At 40.2% G+C, this 17,235-nt stretch overlaps 1 protein-coding gene across 1 annotated transcript in view; it reads right to left on the bottom strand.

The window, feature by feature from the left end:
- Positions 1-13,250, bottom strand: part of RIF1 (replication timing regulatory factor 1) — a 55,764-nt gene extending 42,514 nt beyond the window's left edge. Inside the window, exons 1-8 of the mRNA XM_080798149.1 lie at positions 13,116-13,250; positions 12,626-12,739; positions 11,742-11,820; positions 8,713-8,809; positions 7,581-7,708; positions 7,401-7,495; positions 5,938-6,127; positions 4,067-4,159 (exon numbers count right to left, since the gene is read on the bottom strand). Of these exons, the coding sequence (XP_080654275.1) occupies positions 4,067-4,159; positions 5,938-6,127; positions 7,401-7,495; positions 7,581-7,708; positions 8,713-8,809; positions 11,742-11,820; positions 12,626-12,729 (786 nt within the window). The 5' untranslated portion in view covers positions 12,730-12,739; positions 13,116-13,250. The remainder of the gene's footprint in view (positions 1-4,066; positions 4,160-5,937; positions 6,128-7,400; positions 7,496-7,580; positions 7,709-8,712; positions 8,810-11,741; positions 11,821-12,625; positions 12,740-13,115) is intronic.
- Between the last annotated feature and the right edge of the window lie 3,985 nt (positions 13,251-17,235).

Below are 17,235 nucleotides of genomic sequence, written 5' to 3' on the forward strand. Positions count from 1 at the left end.
CTGGACTTCATCAAAAACTTTTGTGTAGGGGCGCCTGGGTGGCTCAGTGGGTTAAGCCGCTGCCTTCGGCTCAGGTCATGATCTCAGGGTCCTGGGATTGAGTCCCGCATCGGGCTCTCTGCTCAGCAGGGAGCCTGCTTCCCTCTCTCTCTGCCTGCTCTCTGTCTACTTGTAATCTCTGTCTGTCAAATAAATAAATAAAATCTTTAAAAAAAAAAAAAAACAAAAAACAAAAAACTTTTGTGTACCAAAGGATATTATCAAGTGAAAAGACAACATTACAGAATGGGAAAAAATATCTGAAAATCACGTTATCTGATAAGGGATTAATAATCCAGAAAAAGATCTCCTACAACTCAACAACAAAAACAAACCACCCAATTAAAAAGTGGGCAAAGGCGGGACACCTGAGTGTCAGGTGAAGCATCTGCCTTCAGCTCAGGTCATGATCCCAGGGTCCTGAGATGAGCCCCGCACTGGGCTCTCTGATCAGCAGAGAGCCTGCTTCTCTCCTACTGCTGGTCCGGCTGCTTGTGTGTACGAGCGTGTGCTCTCGCTCTCTGTCAAATAAATAATAAAATCTTTAAAAAATTAAAATAAATTTTTTTAAAAAAATGAGTAAAGGCTTTCCTGCCCTGGGTTCTGGGTAGTCAGCTATTAGTTCTCAGAGACCAAAATCCTTAGGACTTGAGACTAGGTGGCTGGTCTGAAGTCACCATGCCACAAAACAACTTCCTGAGTAACTGCTATGGGTATCACTTGGAGGACCATGAGAAAAAGAGAAAGAAAAGTCAAGAAGCTCATGAACGTTCAAAGGCAGCAGATGAAGGCTAAGCACCACCATAAGAAGCACCATACTGAGAAAAAACTAAAAATATTATTAAGGTGCATGAAAAGGGAACCACCAAACTAAAGAATGATGAAAGATTCCACAGGGAACAGTACCTGCCTATCTACAGGGCACAGAGAGGCAGTCCTGAGCTAACATGCTTTCAAATATAGTTAAAAACAAATAGAGAAAGTAGGAAAATAGGAAGACTCTCTGCTCAAGGTTCATACCAGGGAGAAACAAATACTAAGTTATTCAAATAGGAAAGAGAAACAAGAGAACATGAAAAAGGTTGTTTACTGTTACTAAAGTCTGCTCCACGGAAAATGGCTTTATATGAAAACCACCTAAATATGGAAGATTAGGACAATGGATATATGTTTCAAGAAGGCCCACATAATACGTCTTAGACTGAAAGTCACCTTTTACCTTTCAATATATGGTGAACAGAAAAACCCCTCATCCCCACTATATACAACCTTGGTTATTACTACCAAGGGTAATGTAAATGACACAGCTGTGAACAAGCTGGGTCTTGTGACACAAAGAGTTAAGGTTATTTGGGAGAACTACATCCAGGTTACTAACAATCCTGAAAATGGTGGATCATAAATGCCGTCTTACTTGTTGATAGCAGCTACATACATGTAACTCCTTACAATCATTACTGATTGCACACCAATCAGGAAAACCACCACTACTGTGACTGTTTCTGAATTATTACCCAACAGCCTTTAAGTCCGCAATTAAGAGAACTATTTAACATATTGTCAAAAACATTAAAACGCCCCAGTTTTACAAAACAGAACAAAATGTTCTGGAATGGCTAACATATCAAAAACCAAAAAATAGGGGTGCCTAGGTGGCTCAGTCATTAAGCGTCTGCCTTTGGCTCAGGTCCTGATCCCAGGGTTCTGGAATCAAGCCCCGCATCAGGCTCCCTGCTAGGTGGAAGTCTGCTTCTCCTTCTCCTTCTCCCACCCCCCTGCTTGTGTTCCCCCTCTCGCTGTGTCTTTCTCTGTCAAATAAATAAAATATTTTTTAAAAAAACAAAAACAAGTTCAGCAGGCAAAAACTAGAAGCGCCTGAGTGGGTCGGTCGGTTAAGCATCTGGCTCTTGACTTCAGCTCAGGTCATGACCTCAGGATCCTATGTCAGGCTCCTCACTCAGCAGGCATTCTGCTATAGTCTCTCTTTCCCTCTCCCTCTGCCCCTTCCCCTCAAGCACTCTCTAAAATAAATAGGTAAATCCTTAAAGGAAAAGAAAAACTAGAAAGAACCCTAGTTTATTACTGGTAGGAATGTAAAATAGTGCACCCACTGTGGAAAACAATTTGGAGGAGTCTCTAAAAGTCAAGCACAGAACTATCATTATGACCCAGCAATTCCATTCTTCTTACACATATATCCAAAAGAATTAAAAGCAGAGAATCCAACAGATGTTTGTACATCAATGTTTACAGCAACATTATTCACAATAGCCGAAATGTAAAAACAAGCCATGTGTCTATCAACAAATGAATACACAAAAATAAGTTATAGAGTAAAATATTATCCAGCCATAGGAATCAAATTTAGTTAAGTGCTTGCTACAACATGATTAAGACTTGAAAAAATTGTCTAGCATAATAAGCCATATACAGAAGGACAAACAGTACATTTACATGGGATGCCTAGAATTAGCAAATCCAGGGACAGCAGGTAAAATAGCAGTTACCAGGGGCTGGGGGTGGGGGAGCAGGAGGAGTTATTGTATAATATGTATAAAGTTGTTGGGAGAAGATGAAAAAGTTTTGGGTATAGATAGTGACGGTATTTACACAACTTGTATATGTATTTAACGGCACTGAACTGTACACTTACGAAAGTTAGGAGAAATATTATTTACCACAATAAAGAAAAACACCTCTCTTCCCCTCAAAAACAAACAAGTAAAAACCCAAAACCTGGCTTAAAGACAGAACATATAGTCAATCCTAACAATCCGCCAAAATTCTATAAAGTCCACAGCAAACACTGTGTTAGCAAGTACTGAGCCACTGCTCCTAAGAAACATACAGGGTTAGGTTCCTACAAAAACCTGTTCTGTCAATCAAACTCAACCTTGCTTCCTATTTATTTCCATTTAAAGACACCATATGTATTAGTGATTCTCTAACACTGAACTCATATGCAACAGCACTGTTATTCATGCCTACACAGAGCTTATGTAACATATGTAATTTCTCCCTAGGGCCCATCACAGTCTTCCCATGCTTAAGAACCACAGACAATACTTTGGCACTAAGCCTAGGGGCCATTTAAAACTAAATTCACTAAAAAAAAGCACAAAATGGGGGAAATGTGTCATTAAGTGGATTTATGAAAAGGACATTTTTTTTTTTTAAAGACTATTTATTTGTGCGAGAGAGAATCCGCACGTGCAAAACAGGGGGAGGGGCAGAGTGAGAAGCAGGTTCCTGGTTTAAGCAGGAAGCCCTTCATGGGGCTCACTCCCAGGACTCTGGGATTATAACCTGAGCCAAAGGCAGATGCTTAACCAACTGAGCCACCCAGACATCCTGAAAAGGACATCTGTTTAAAAAAGAACATTAAGGGGGCGCCTGGGTGGCTCAGTGGGTTAAAGCCTCTGCCTTCGGCTCAGGTCATGATCCCAGGGTCCTGGGATTGAGCCCCGCATAGGGCTCTCTGCTCAGCAGGGAGCCTGTTTCCTCCTCTCTCTCTCTCTGCCTGTCTCTCTGCCTACTTGTGATCTCGTCTGTCCAATAAATAACTAAAAACAATTTAAAAAAAAAAAAAAAAGAACATTGAGAGTTACCTGGGAGGCTCAGTTGGTTAAACGACTGCCTTTGGTTCAGGTCACGATCCCAACCAGAGTCCTGGGATTGGGTCCCACATTAGGCTCCCTGTTCAGCAGGGGAGTCTGCTTCTCCCTTTCCCTCTGCCCCTGCTCATGCCCCTGCTCTCATGCTGCACGCTCCCCCCCCACCCAAATAAAAAGGCAGGGCATTATCTTGCTCTACCTCAGCTGAGAATCTGCACCCTGGGTGTCTCAAATTTATGCCACTCTTTAGATTTGCAATTGACTGGAAAAGCAGCGGAAGTACTTATTGTGGGCTGGCAAACAAATTTTAGTGAACTGCTAAATCTACATATATGGTATGCATGAATAATGTTAAGTTAAGAAATGAAAGGGTCTCACAGGTATAAACTGTGAACTATTAACTGTAGACTTACCTTCCCAAGAAGTCTGACAAACAAAGGCCACAATTTTAACACATAAGTCTCATTCTTACTCATAAATAGCTTTTGGAGTTCCGAAAGTAATTTCTGCAAACAAAAGCAAAAATATTTACGAAAAACACTCTTGAGAAAACAAAATATGCTGTATCAGACTGTCTTAGTTGAAGTAACTTTTCCCAATGTTTTATTAGAAAAACTTTCATGTATATAGCACAGCTGAAAGTTTTACAGTGAAAGCCCAAATATAAATATCATTAATATCTTACTATGCTGTCTTATCACAAATCTGGCCATTATTCCATCCGTCAATTCAGCTTAATTTTTTTCTACCAATATACTTTTCCCTGAAAACTTCAGCATGTGTATCATTAGAGTTCAAATGATAATGTTTTAGTTCTTCACTCTTAAAAATACATTAATAGGGGGCACCTGGGTGGCTCAGTGGGTTAAGCCTCTGCCTTCAGCTCAGGTCATGATCTCAGGGTCCTGGGATCGGACCCCGCATCGGGCTCTCTGCTCGACAGGGAGCCTGCTTCCCCCTCTCTCTGCCTGCCTCTCTCCCTACTTGTGATTTCTCTCTCTGTCAAATAAATAAATATAATCTTAAAAAAAATACATTAATAACTTCATGGCTAACAGCTGAGAACATTTTTAAATTTATAAAGAATTTTATATATGCTCTTAAAAAATTAATAAACTTATCAAAAAAAAAACCTTGCAAAGACATTGGAGCTACTTTATTGGGCTCCAAACATTCCCATGAGGCCTCCTGAATTTTAAAAAAATAAACAAAATCCCAGGTTTTAAAATCTGGAAGGCTCCCTCACCTCACCTAGATTACTGAAGTTATCTCTGAACTAGTTTCCCTTCTTCTACTCAACTCCTCTAGAAGTCTATTCTCAACACAGGCACAGTGATCCCTTTAAAGCTCAAGTCAGTACACATAAATACTCCTAGACTCAAAACCTTCAAACAGGTTTTCAATATAAGCCAGAGGAAAACAAATGATTGCAATACTGCCAACGTCCTCTGTGACTGGGCCCTCTATTTCTCCTCTCCTAATCTTCTCATCCTCATTCACTCTAAAATACTGCACATGCCAGCGTTCACTGAACACCAACCAACACAAAACCATCAGAGCAGGGCCTTTTGCTCTCATGGTTCCTCCTGCCTGGAATGAGCTTACTCCCTATCACCCAAGTTTCTAATTCCTGTACCATTTCAAATTACTGTTTAAATATCCTATTCTTTTTCCTTCCGTGACCATATCCTTCCTCTCCAATGGCACTCTCCATCTAGTCTCTACGGTTCTCCATAATGTTCTTCACTAAATGCATTATATTCTCTACTGCCTCTCAGACCCACTAGACAAGAAGCTCCACAAGCTCCTTTTGTTCACTGCTATATTCAGTGTATAAAACAATACTCCGCATGTAAGTGCTCAATAAATATGTTACAAGAACAATGGCAGAAAAGACTAAAACCTGAGGCAAGTAATAACTTTAGGAAATTGTACACATTATACACACTTATGTGCTTTAAACTTATACCTATTGGTATTATCTTAAAATAACCCAAATAGCACTGAATTCAGTTAATGTTGTTCTTTTTCCAGAAATGCAATCCCTTTCTATCACTAAGGGCAATGGGGATGAAATAAAATGCCTAGATCCTACAAACACTAAATAAAACAGCTCCCTCCCTTAAAGAAGTACCATGCCTACACTAACTTAAGCAATTACTTATGTTCTATTAAAAGTAGAACTGCCTAGATCATAATACAATTATACCACTATGATCCCTGTGCTTGGGCCAGAAACTTACAACGCAGTATCCAAAAAATCCTTACACAAAACAATACTTACTGTAGTCATAAGCTGCTCTGTGATAGATGCTATTTCTTGTTGTTTCTGAAGCAACAATGGCATTCCCATCTCTAGAGCAGTTGCTCCCCGCAGATGTACCTTTTGAGCTGAATGAACCACTAAAGGTATGACCAGTTTTGCCCACCTAACTGACTCTTCTCCCATTTGAACTGGGGCTTGTTCAATTAGCCTGTAATAGAGAAATCAACGAAATTAGCTTGACCTCACCTTTTATGTCTAAACTACCAGGAAAATAAGCAGCATACAGAAATTTACCTAATACTGTCCATCTATTTTAGAATATATACATATATGCATACAAGGGGATATAACTTTTATTTACTGATTTGTAGGTTTCTATATTATTTTTACAAATTTTTAAAATAAGAATACACCATTTTGTTTTCAAATTAATATTTAAAGTATTGATCTTTTTAAAAGACAAGTAAATTCAACATTCTTTTAGAAGATAGCCAGAGAGGGCCACCTGGGTGGCTCAGTTGGTTAAGAATCTGCCTTCGCCTCAGGTCATGGTCCTGGAGTCCCGCAAATCAAGTCCCGTATCGGGTTCCCTGCTTAGCAGGGAGTCTGCTTCTCCCTCCGACACTCTACCTTCTCATGCTCTCTCTCAAGTAAGTAAATAAAATCTTAAAAAAAAAAAAAAAAAAAGAAAAACTAGTAAGATAAACTAGTAAGATAAACAATGCAGTCTGTGTGCCGTTAGCATGCCCCTGAAAGAACAGGGATACACAAGAAGAAGGTAAAGCATTTTCCTGTTCTCCCATCTGCTGCTAGTTGCTGTTAATGCCTTCTTACATCCCCTAACCCTAACCCTACCTGGGAGCCTATTATTATTATTACTTTTTAAACTCTTGCAAAAGCTTTAATGGAAATAATTTTAAAAATCAGAATCAAGGGGCGCCTGGGTGGCTCAGTGGATTAAGTCTCTGCCTTTGGCTCAGGTCATGATCCCAGGGTCCTAGAACCAAGCCCATAACGGGCTCTCTGCTCAGCAGGGAGCCTGCTTCCCCCTCTCTCTGCCTACCTCTCTGCCTACTTGTGATCCCTGTCAAATAAATAAATAAAATCTTAAAAAAAAAAAATTAGAATCATTTTTGCAGCAGCAACATAACCAAGATTTTTACCTATGCTCTATACCCAACATGGGGCTTAGACTCATGACCCCAAGATCAAGAGCAGCATGCTCTACCAAGTAAACCAGCCAGGAACCCCAACCAAGACTTCATTTTTAAGACTCAGTAAAAATAAAGACAATAAATAAAGAAACCTAGTAACTTAAACATATCTACTTCCTTCTTTTTCCTGTTACCTTTTATCCTTGAGACTTTTACAAGACGTTTTGTTCTTTTAACTTCTAACTCATATTCTAGTCCCCAAAGTCCACTCCTTGAAGTAAATTCTAAATTTAATGAAATTATTCTTCCAAAACAGCAAATTCATACCTTATGATGACATTTAATGCTTCATAATCAACAACTGCAGAATGCATCTCTCCTTTACTAAATACTATTTCTAATGAATCAATTATACTGGATACCTAAAAGAACCAAATAAATACAAATAAGCCTCAATTTTTTTAAGTGGCATGTAGTTAAGAAAACGTATACAAAAACCATACTCACTACTTTGCCAATGACTTCAGCAGGAAATGTCTGCTTGGATATCACCCAAAGCGCCCTAGTACGTACATTTTTGTCTGGGCTTTTAACACTATCATTCAATTTTAAAAGCAGTTCTTGAGTATCTGTCTCTGAAAAACAAGCAGCCTTAATTATGTGGAACAGTTTGTATCCTTTAAAATCTCAAATACAGAAACAACAACAACAAAAATATATTCCTCACTGTCAAAAAATTAAATGCATATTCAGAGAAGAGGATCAGTGAACCAATGGTAGCATCAAATTTCTTCCAAAACACAAAACTTAGGTCAGATGGGAAAGTATATTCAGAGAAAACAAACAGTATACTCAATTTGTGCAACTGAAAAAATTTCATAGGTATCATTAGTTTTAAACATATAAAACAATTTTTGGCAAGGTGTTAAGAATCCTACACCTCTGTTCTAAAATGAACTTCTATTTTAGATTGGGAACATCTGTATGTATAAAAAAGGGCATAACCTTTACCATCAGAAAAGAAGATAGTAATAACTTTCAGGCATCCTTATTTCCTGTCCCGGATTTCCCCCTTTCTAAATATTACCTCCTAGGTTTCCATTAAAATGGCAAACTACAGAGTGGTAATTAAGATTACTTGAAAACTTAGCTGCTTTTGGATCCAAATTATCTCAATACCACTATGTAAAAGAACTTTGCAATTCAGTATGTTCCTTAGGGTATATGCTTGTTCTATACAATAAAACACCATCTAAATTATTACCTTTCAAAGCATATATACTTTATAAAGGAGAAGGTTCTTTTTAATTACAATCACTTTAAAATAGGTTTATATTCTTTTAGAGCAAATCTGGTGGTATCAAAGTTAAAGCTATGTCTAGAAAAAAAGAGATCTTCTAAAAGATGATAACCAAAACACTAGTTCTTTCTCAAAAGTAAATCCTAAACTACTAAAAAGTTATAAAATTAATAGAGTACTTTTAACAGTACTTTTAACATATCAGTACTTTTAACATACCAAACCATATTTATAAACTCTAAAAATACTTTTTCTGTGTCATAGTGGGTGTTGGACACTTCCAGACCAAATACCAAAATATAAACTCTAAAAATATTACGTCACAATAAGTTTAACTACCTGATAATCCTGAGGTAATTTTGGGATTATATAAGCAAAACCCCAAGGCCTGCAGAGCAGCACTACTGAGGTCTGAATTCTGACTGGAAATGTGCATCTACAAAAACAAAAAGTACATTTGTTATAAACAATTAAAATTATAAATTCTCAGAGAAAGAAAAGGAATAAAACCAGGAAGCCATTTATATAGCTTGGCAAACAAAGGAAGAGCACTATAAAGAGGTCACATAAAAAAGAATGTTTCTCTTAAAAGAACATCTCCACACAGCTGAAAGCAATAAAAGAGCCAACAAATGGAAAATGCTGAAGACACCTCCAAAAAAGGTAAGCAAAAGACTCAAAAACAAAAGCAGGCATCCTAGCTTTGGAGTGGAGTGACACCTCCCAGACAGAGAGGGGTTGGAATGGAACATTTACAGATGATCTGAAGTGACAGGAGCTTTAAACATTATCTTAAAAGAAATCCCTACTTTGTAGATTGGAAAATTTGAATGTCGATCTGGAATTTAAAGCCCAACCCATATCATGTATGTACAGGCTATAAAATCCCAACTCTGTCAAAGGTAGTCTTGCTGTATTCCCCAACCACACGTTTATTTGTAACTCTGTGTCTTTCTTGGTACCATTTCCTATTTCAAAGTGATTTATCTTCAAATCCCCCCACTGCTCTGAATCAGATATCCAAGGAATCCTCAGGTATTTGCTGCTCTTGAGCAGGAAAAATAGGTATATGAATAGACACTTCCCTGGGGCACCCCTTTTATAATTAAATGAAATACAAAAAAACAAACACTGGAGCATAAGACATATTATTATTATTATTTTTTTTTTTATTTGACAGACATAGATCACAAATAGGCAGAGAGGCAGGCAGAGAGAGAGGGGAAAGCAGGCTCCCTGCTGAGCAGACAGCCTGATTCGGGGCTTGATCCCAGGACCCTGAGATCATGACCTGAGCTGAAGGCAGAGGCTTTAACCCACTGAGCCACCCAGGTGCCCCGCATAAGACATATTAAAACAACGAATTCAGACAACCAAAGAAAGAGCATTACTAAGACTGAGAGCTACTACTGTATCTCCTGGAGAACAGCTAACTGTGATCAACATTTTTTTTTATTAAATATATATTGCCTGAAATATTCCCTAACAGTGTTGTCTTCAAGAATATTGTGGGTGGGGCACCCAGGTGGCTCAATCCTTTAAGTGACTCTAGCTTTCAGCTCAGGGTCCTGGGATTTGAGTTCCAGGTCTCTCTCCCTCTCCCGTGCCTTCTTTTTTTTTTTTTTTTTTTTTAATTTGACAGAGATCACAAGTAGGCAGAGAGGCAGGCAGAGAGAGAGAGGAAGGGAAGCAGGCTCCCCGCTGAGCAGAGAGCCCCATGCGGGACTCGATCCCAGGGCCCTGAGATGGTGACCTGAGCCGAAGGCAGAGGCTTAACCCACTGAGCTACCCAGGCGCCCCTTCCCATGCCTTCTTAAGCACTCTCTCAAATACATCAATCGTTGGGAAAAAATGTTGTGGGTTCTGAGGTACTCAGTTAAGTGACTCAGTTAAGCGTCTGACTCAGGTCATGATCTCAAGGTCAGGGAGTCTGGTTGAGATTCTATCCCTCTGTCCCCTTCTTCCCCACTCTCTCTTTCTCAAATAATAAATAAATCTTAGTATATGTGCTGCCGAAGCGAGCACTCAAATAATAAATAAATCTTAAAAAAAAAAATTTTGTGCGTTTCTAGACTCAATACTAACAGAACTGTAAACAACTATATAGAAATGTTATATTTCACCTAACCTGGCTCCTGTTCTAAAGGAATTCAATTATCCTTGTAATGCTTAATAATTCACCTAGAAAGCTTTTGTTGACTGTCAAGCTTCTGTTGACTTTCCTATCATTAACCGCCCACATGCTTCCAAATAATTATTCATCAGGCATTTAAGTTACAAACGCTATTAAACAGTGCAAGCAATTGAGTTCCTGATCCTACATGTTCTTGAACACCAAATTTATGAAGATGCATGTTTTCATCACATCCAATATATTGCTGAGATGTGGAACATAATAGTGAAGAAAAACAGGATATTACAATTAATACTGTCTAATAATACTATCAATAAGTCCCGAACTACTACACAAAAACTAAGTTCCTGCTTACACAAACAAAAAGCACTACTGACTATAATAGGAATACTCATGGGTAGGCAGTACCTTAATTGCCTCAACATTTAACTGGAAATCATGCTAAAATGTACAATAAATGACAGAATATTCCTTTTTAAAAGCACAAAACATGGTCATAAAAATAAGAATTCTGGAGATGTAGTTCAACCTCTTCATTCTAATAGCAAGGAATTCAGAAACGAAGTGTTAAGGACAGTCACAAAGCCACTGCATACTGAGGATAAGAAGAGAAGTCCGCAGTCTGATGTTACTATAACATCTCCCTACAAATAAGCAAAGAAGATAATCATAATAACGGTTTTTTAACCAGGTAAGAATGGCAAAAATTGATGGTGAGGGAAGGAGTTTAAAAAAAAAGAAAAATACTGCCAAAAAACAGACCAAAGACAAAATTATAGAATCATTTACTTTCAAATACATTCCTAGAAAAAGACAAAAAACACGAAATAATTGCTGTTAACTGCTTTTAAATTAGAAGTACAGGTTTTGGGAGAGCGCAGGACTCTTGTCTCAGGGTGGTAAGTTGGAGCTCCACAATGAATGTAAAGATTACTTAAAAAAATAAAATATTTTAAAAAATAAAAGCATAGGTTTTGTATTAACCTGGCGATGGGCAACATTATGCAAGTTAAACCAATTTCTTCTACAAAGTGGGGATTCAAGAGTACCCTCACAGGCACACAGAGGATTAAGAGAGTACAGGTAAGGTAATTAAGAAAGTACTCGATACATATTAAACACTGACAAAGTACTATAATGATCCTGCTCCTATTCCGTTTCAAAGTTTTTATGAGTCAGCTGGTAAAACTTTTTTTCCCCACAACAGAAAACCATTCAATAAACAGATACATACTTTTAAAACTCTGAATAGCTGAGGAAGTTTTTTCTCAATTTCCATAATGACTTCTTTTCCATCTTCTCCAGTCATTCGACTTAAAAGCAGAAAGAACAAAAAACTTATGCAAATGGCACACAAAAAAACTATAATTACCCCCTAAAATACCCCTTTTTATCCTCTTTCTAAAGTTTATTAGAACTCTACCAAGCTGAGGAGCCCAGTGCTTAAAATACTTAATACCTGTAAATACATCATGTAATACACGGCCTGAATTTAATGCAAGAAGAACCCTTAAGAGTGACTTTTGCTCCACAGTGTATACATTTGGACCATATCAGCATGTAAAGAGGGAACAGGAAAACCCAGCGCGAATTACAAATTCACTAAAAATTTACTAAATCTTTATTGTTTTGTACCAACTGCTACCCTTTCCTAGCTTTTCCAAATAAGTAGATAACTCAGCAAAATGGGATCTGCAGATTAAAAATTACCGTGAGGCATTTACAGTTAAAAATGAAACCCCGGTTATTGCTCTCTATTAAGTAAACGATTCTGAGTTGCCGCACTGTCCCAATACCTGGGCGGCTTACACTGAAAAGCATCCCGCCAGCATCCCCACTTCCAACCAAACTTAAAAAAAAAAAAAAAAAAAAAAAAAAGTCCTAGCCAGCCAGACACACGTGCGGGCTTCCTCATTCCATACCCACGCTCTGAGCTCTGCAGCAACACTGGGAACGTCACTTAGCACGCACCACCTGCCCCCAGCTTGCCCGCGACCCCGGCGTCCTCACAGCTGCCAGACCCCTAGAATACACAAACCCGCTTCTGCGTGCCCCACGGCGACTATCTTCTCCCCAAAACCCACCAGAGCGCTCACCCCCAACCCCGGCGGGCCTTACCTGGTCAGGGTCAGGTAAGCGTCGGTTTGCTCTCCATGGGGGGCGGAAGGGTCTTCCAAAGTCTCCAACAGCGGCGCCAGGGGACTCTCAGCCGGGGCCGTCATGTCGGCCACCCTAAGGCACGGACCGGAAGAGAAGAAAACCCAATGACCGACGGAAAGAGCCCCGCGGCGGCCGGGTCCGAGCCCCTGCCCCAGACCCGCGCGCCCGCCCCCGGCCTCACAGCCCCATCGCGTCCACACGCCCGGCCCCTGGCCTCCCAATCCAAGACCCTAACCTCCTCCTGCGCCTTGCAACACGCAGCTGGGCCCACGCTGCGCTCCGGCCCAGGCCCGCTCCCGCCACCACTTTCCCGGGCAGCTTTCAACAGTGGGAGGAGACCCGCCGGGGGCGGGAGAAGCCCGGGGAGCGAGGCAACCAGCCGCGAGGGGGCGGAGGGTGCGCTAAACTGAGAGTTGCCAGGGCCCAGCACCGTGGCCCGGATACTTACCCCACGTACGAAGATCAGGGCTGCGTCCTCTCCGCGGCTAACCCGCGGCACCCCGACCGAGCCAGATCTCGACTTTCCCGGCTCGGGCTGTTTACTCTCGCGTGCGACCCGCTCCCTCCCAGACCAAGATGGCGGCGGGGGCGGGCCCATGAGCGCGCGGGAGTAGGGCAGTCCTGGCGGGAGAGCCTCGAGCCAATCCAACAGGCAGAGGCGCGCCGAAGTCATCGATAGCCTCCCAGGACAGTGGGCTGCTTCGCCTAGCCCATCAGGGGCGTCTTATAGGTGGGGGTGTTGTGACCGAAATTTAACCCGCGAAGGGCTTGAAATTCAAAATGTGAATGACTCGTCAAAGTTCACCGGACTAAATTTAGTAGGCCTTCAGACTCTTTTCGAATTCCAAGCCCTGTGCTTCTTGAAATACTAGCAACAAATTATTTAGCAAGCGATGACCCCACTGTAATGTTTAAGACTAGGAGCTGCATCTAGATGGGTGTAGATTCCAGCCCTAGCTCTGGGTGACTTCAGCAAATTAACCAACCTTTTTAGGCCTCGATTTCCTCCTTAGGAAAATAGGGATGATAATGGTAACTACTTAAGGTGAAAGTGAAGTGAGAAAAGGTAGCAGAAGCCTTTGGTTTTCACATTTTAAGTGTACATAACAATGGCCTGGGGGTATTCATGATTAAACTATAGATTTCTGGGCCCTGCCCTTAGACATTGTGATTCAGTAGATTTAAGTAGCTCCCAGAGATCTGCATTCTTTTATTCAGGCCCCAGGTATTGAAGGGTGGGACTTGGCCAGGACTTAAGTCCGTGGAGAAAGAACTGTAAGCCCTTGATGAACAACTCTTTTTTTTTTTTTTTTTAAGATTTTATTTATTAGAGAAAGAGAGCACAAGCAGGTGGAGGGGCAGAGGGAGAGGGAGAAGCAGACTCCCCACTGAGCAGGGAACTCCCTCCCTCCCCTACTTGGGGCTAGATCCTGGGACTCCAGGATCATGAGCTGAGCCAAAGGCAGATGCTTAACCAACTGAGCCACCCAGGGGCCCTTTGATGAAGAATTAATATGCTGCTCCCCTTTTCCGCAGCCTCTGAGCCGTGTCCATATCACACAGGATTGTATCAACTTGAAACCAGGCATCTAAGGCTTGGCAACAAGTGGTTTTTCCACTTTGGCCTCACAGGTTTCGGATCCCCCACCCCTCTAGCTTCCACTTATGGAGTATAACTATCAGCTCCAGAGGTCAGGGCCGCATTTGCCCTTCTCTGCCCTGATCCAAGTGTCTACCAGACTAAGAACTCAGTACAATACATGTTTCTTAAGGAAAAAAGAAGAAGAAGAAGAAGAAGAAGAAGAAGGAGGAAGAGAAAAAAGACATACAGATCGTGTGAAACAAACTATGGACATTAAAGAGTTTTAAAAAAGAGTGAAGAGTTGGATCTGGGTGAAGTGAAGGTAAAGAAAGGTTTTCAGTGCAGCCTGATAGTGAATTCTATAAATGTCAGTGGGGAAAGTGCTCATTTTATGGGCTTTGCAAAGACAACATGGATATTTAAGAAAGTAAAGAAGTTTTGAGACAATAAATGAAAGATATGGACAAGTTTGCAACATTAAGCTCTCAGTATAGTAGAGTTGTTGTGTTGGAAAGTGAGAGAAGATCTTGAAACCATATATTTTTTTTATGGTGGCTATGAGATGAGATTAGTGAAAACGACACTGAGTTTGCCTTAAGACGGTACCTCCGCCCCTCTTTCTGCACCTTCCTTCACTTATCACTATCTGATATCTCATTATATATCTATTTTTTTATTGTCTGTCTCTTCCCATAGGAATGTAAATTCTTTAAGAATAGGGACTTTGTTTTATTCATGTTTTTCCTTCTATTTCATTTACAAAGAAGAGGTTGGGGGGGTCACGTTGCTTGTACCTCTTTCAAATGCATCGTCCTGTGATCTTCCTAAAATGTTTCATTGTAGTATTTTATTATTGCCACTCCCGGGACTGAAATCCTTCAGTGGTTCCCATCAATCATAGGATGAATTTCAAAATTTTTTATATAACATGTAGGCCTATGATGATTGGGCACCTGCTAATCCTTCGTCTCCAGCCTTATCCCCACGTCAGTCAAATTTTGAAGAGTGGACCAGGATCTCTAATAACTCTTTGGTCTTTGAAGATCTGTGTTCTTGCGTTTAGAACATTAATTGCCTTTTTCAAGTATGATAAATAAGAGTAGATTAAAATAACAGCTTTTCATTAAATCCTTCCTCTCTCTACTCTTTCCACAAGGAAAATTAAATGCTTCTACCACCTTGCTGACATAGCTCTTTATTTGGAAACCTGTTAAAATAAATATCTCATTAATTTACTGTTGTTAGGTTTTTTTTTTTTAAGATTTTATTTTTAAGTAATCTCTACACCCAGTGTAGACCTCAGACTCACAGCCCCGAAATCAAGAATCCAATGCTCTACCAACTGAGCCAGCCAGATGCCCTGTTATTATTTACTTACATATGTCTGAGTGACAGGGTTGAGAGTTACTCTGAGGAGAATTAGTTCTAGCCTAATCTCAATCAGTGCCCCTCCCTCTTTTTTGGTATTTTCTCATCTAACAAGATTACAGAGTCAAGACAAATCCTCTTCCTCACCCAGACCTCTCTCTCCACACCCTTCCAGATTACTGTCCCCAAGCTTCTCTTTTATAGACATTCTGGAACTACTAACTTAGATCTTCTCTAGCTAGGCAATAAATTCAAGACAAATCCTCTTCCTCACCAGCCCCCTCTCTCCACACCCTTCCAAAGAGATTGCTATCCCCAAACTACTCTTTTGTAGAAATTCTGAAGCTATGACCATAGATCTTCTCTTATTAGGCAATAAATTCATAGTACCCGGCATTCAGTAAGTACATTTTGTTGCTTTTTTTCATAAGTATATTTTGAATTAATTTTTTATGCATTAATTCATCCATCTTCATCTAATCATTCAACCAGTATACAATTTCTGTCTTCTTTGCCTCTTCAAATCCTATGTATCTTTTTCTCCTCAGAACATCATGAAAAGCCTTGCATCTTCAATCCAGGATAGCTTCTAACTTCCCCATTTCTGTCTTTAACCACATCATTACTCAGCAAATATCAAGCCTATAATCTTGGGTGTCTCAATGACTCTTTTCTCCTATGTGCCCCCAGTAGTCCTAATGATTCCTTCTATTTAATAAGTGTTAGACCTGTCCACCTAATACCTACCTACGATCCCAATTTATGGCCTGAACACAATCATTTCAAGATTATAAAATCGCTTTTTAACTGCTTTTTATTGAGTGCTAGATATTGCATATTCATTATCTCATTTATTCCTCACAGTGGTTCTAAGATGAAGAAGTGCTTTTCCTGGATTTACAAATTCAGGGTCCTGGGATTGAGCCCCGAGTCAGGCTCTCTGCTCAGCAGGGAGCCTGCTCCTCTCTCTCTCTCTCTCTCTGTCTCTGCCTGCCTCTCTGCCTACTTGTGATCTCTGTCTGTCAAATTAAAAAAATCTTTAAAAAAAGAGTAAAATAGAGAATTTTAATCTAGTCATATATAACTCCATAGCTAACATATTTAAGCTACATTTATTCATGAACATTTAACAAGCTCTATCCTGCATAAAGCACTGGTGTAGTATGGTTTTCATAACAGATTTCTTCTTGAACATGGTAAAAAGAATTCAATATAAAGAGTCCTATGGAAGCGCACTAATTACAGGACTGCAGTAGTAATTCATTTAGCAAAGTATCCATCTGTAATCCAAATTACTGGTGTTAATGCAGTACCCCAGCTCTGGAACCAAATAGATGAGGATTCAGATACGGGCTCTGCCCCCTGTGTGACCTGAGATCTTCCAGAAAAATGTTTAACTCGGGACACCTGAGTTATTTATTTATTTATTTATCAGTGAGAAAGAAAGCACAAGCAGGAAGAGGGGCAGAGGGAGAGGGAGAAGCAGACTCCCTGCTGAGCAGGGATTCCACATGGGGCTCCATCCCATCCCAGGACCCTGAGATCATGACCTGAGCTGAGGACAGACCTAACCGCCTGAGCCATCCAGGTGCCCTCCATAATCTGCATTTTTTTAAAA

The sequence above is a fragment of the Martes martes genome (assembly GCF_963455335.1).
Source record: "Martes martes genome assembly, chromosome: 3".
NCBI classification, from domain to species: Eukaryota; Metazoa; Chordata; class Mammalia; order Carnivora; family Mustelidae; genus Martes; species Martes martes.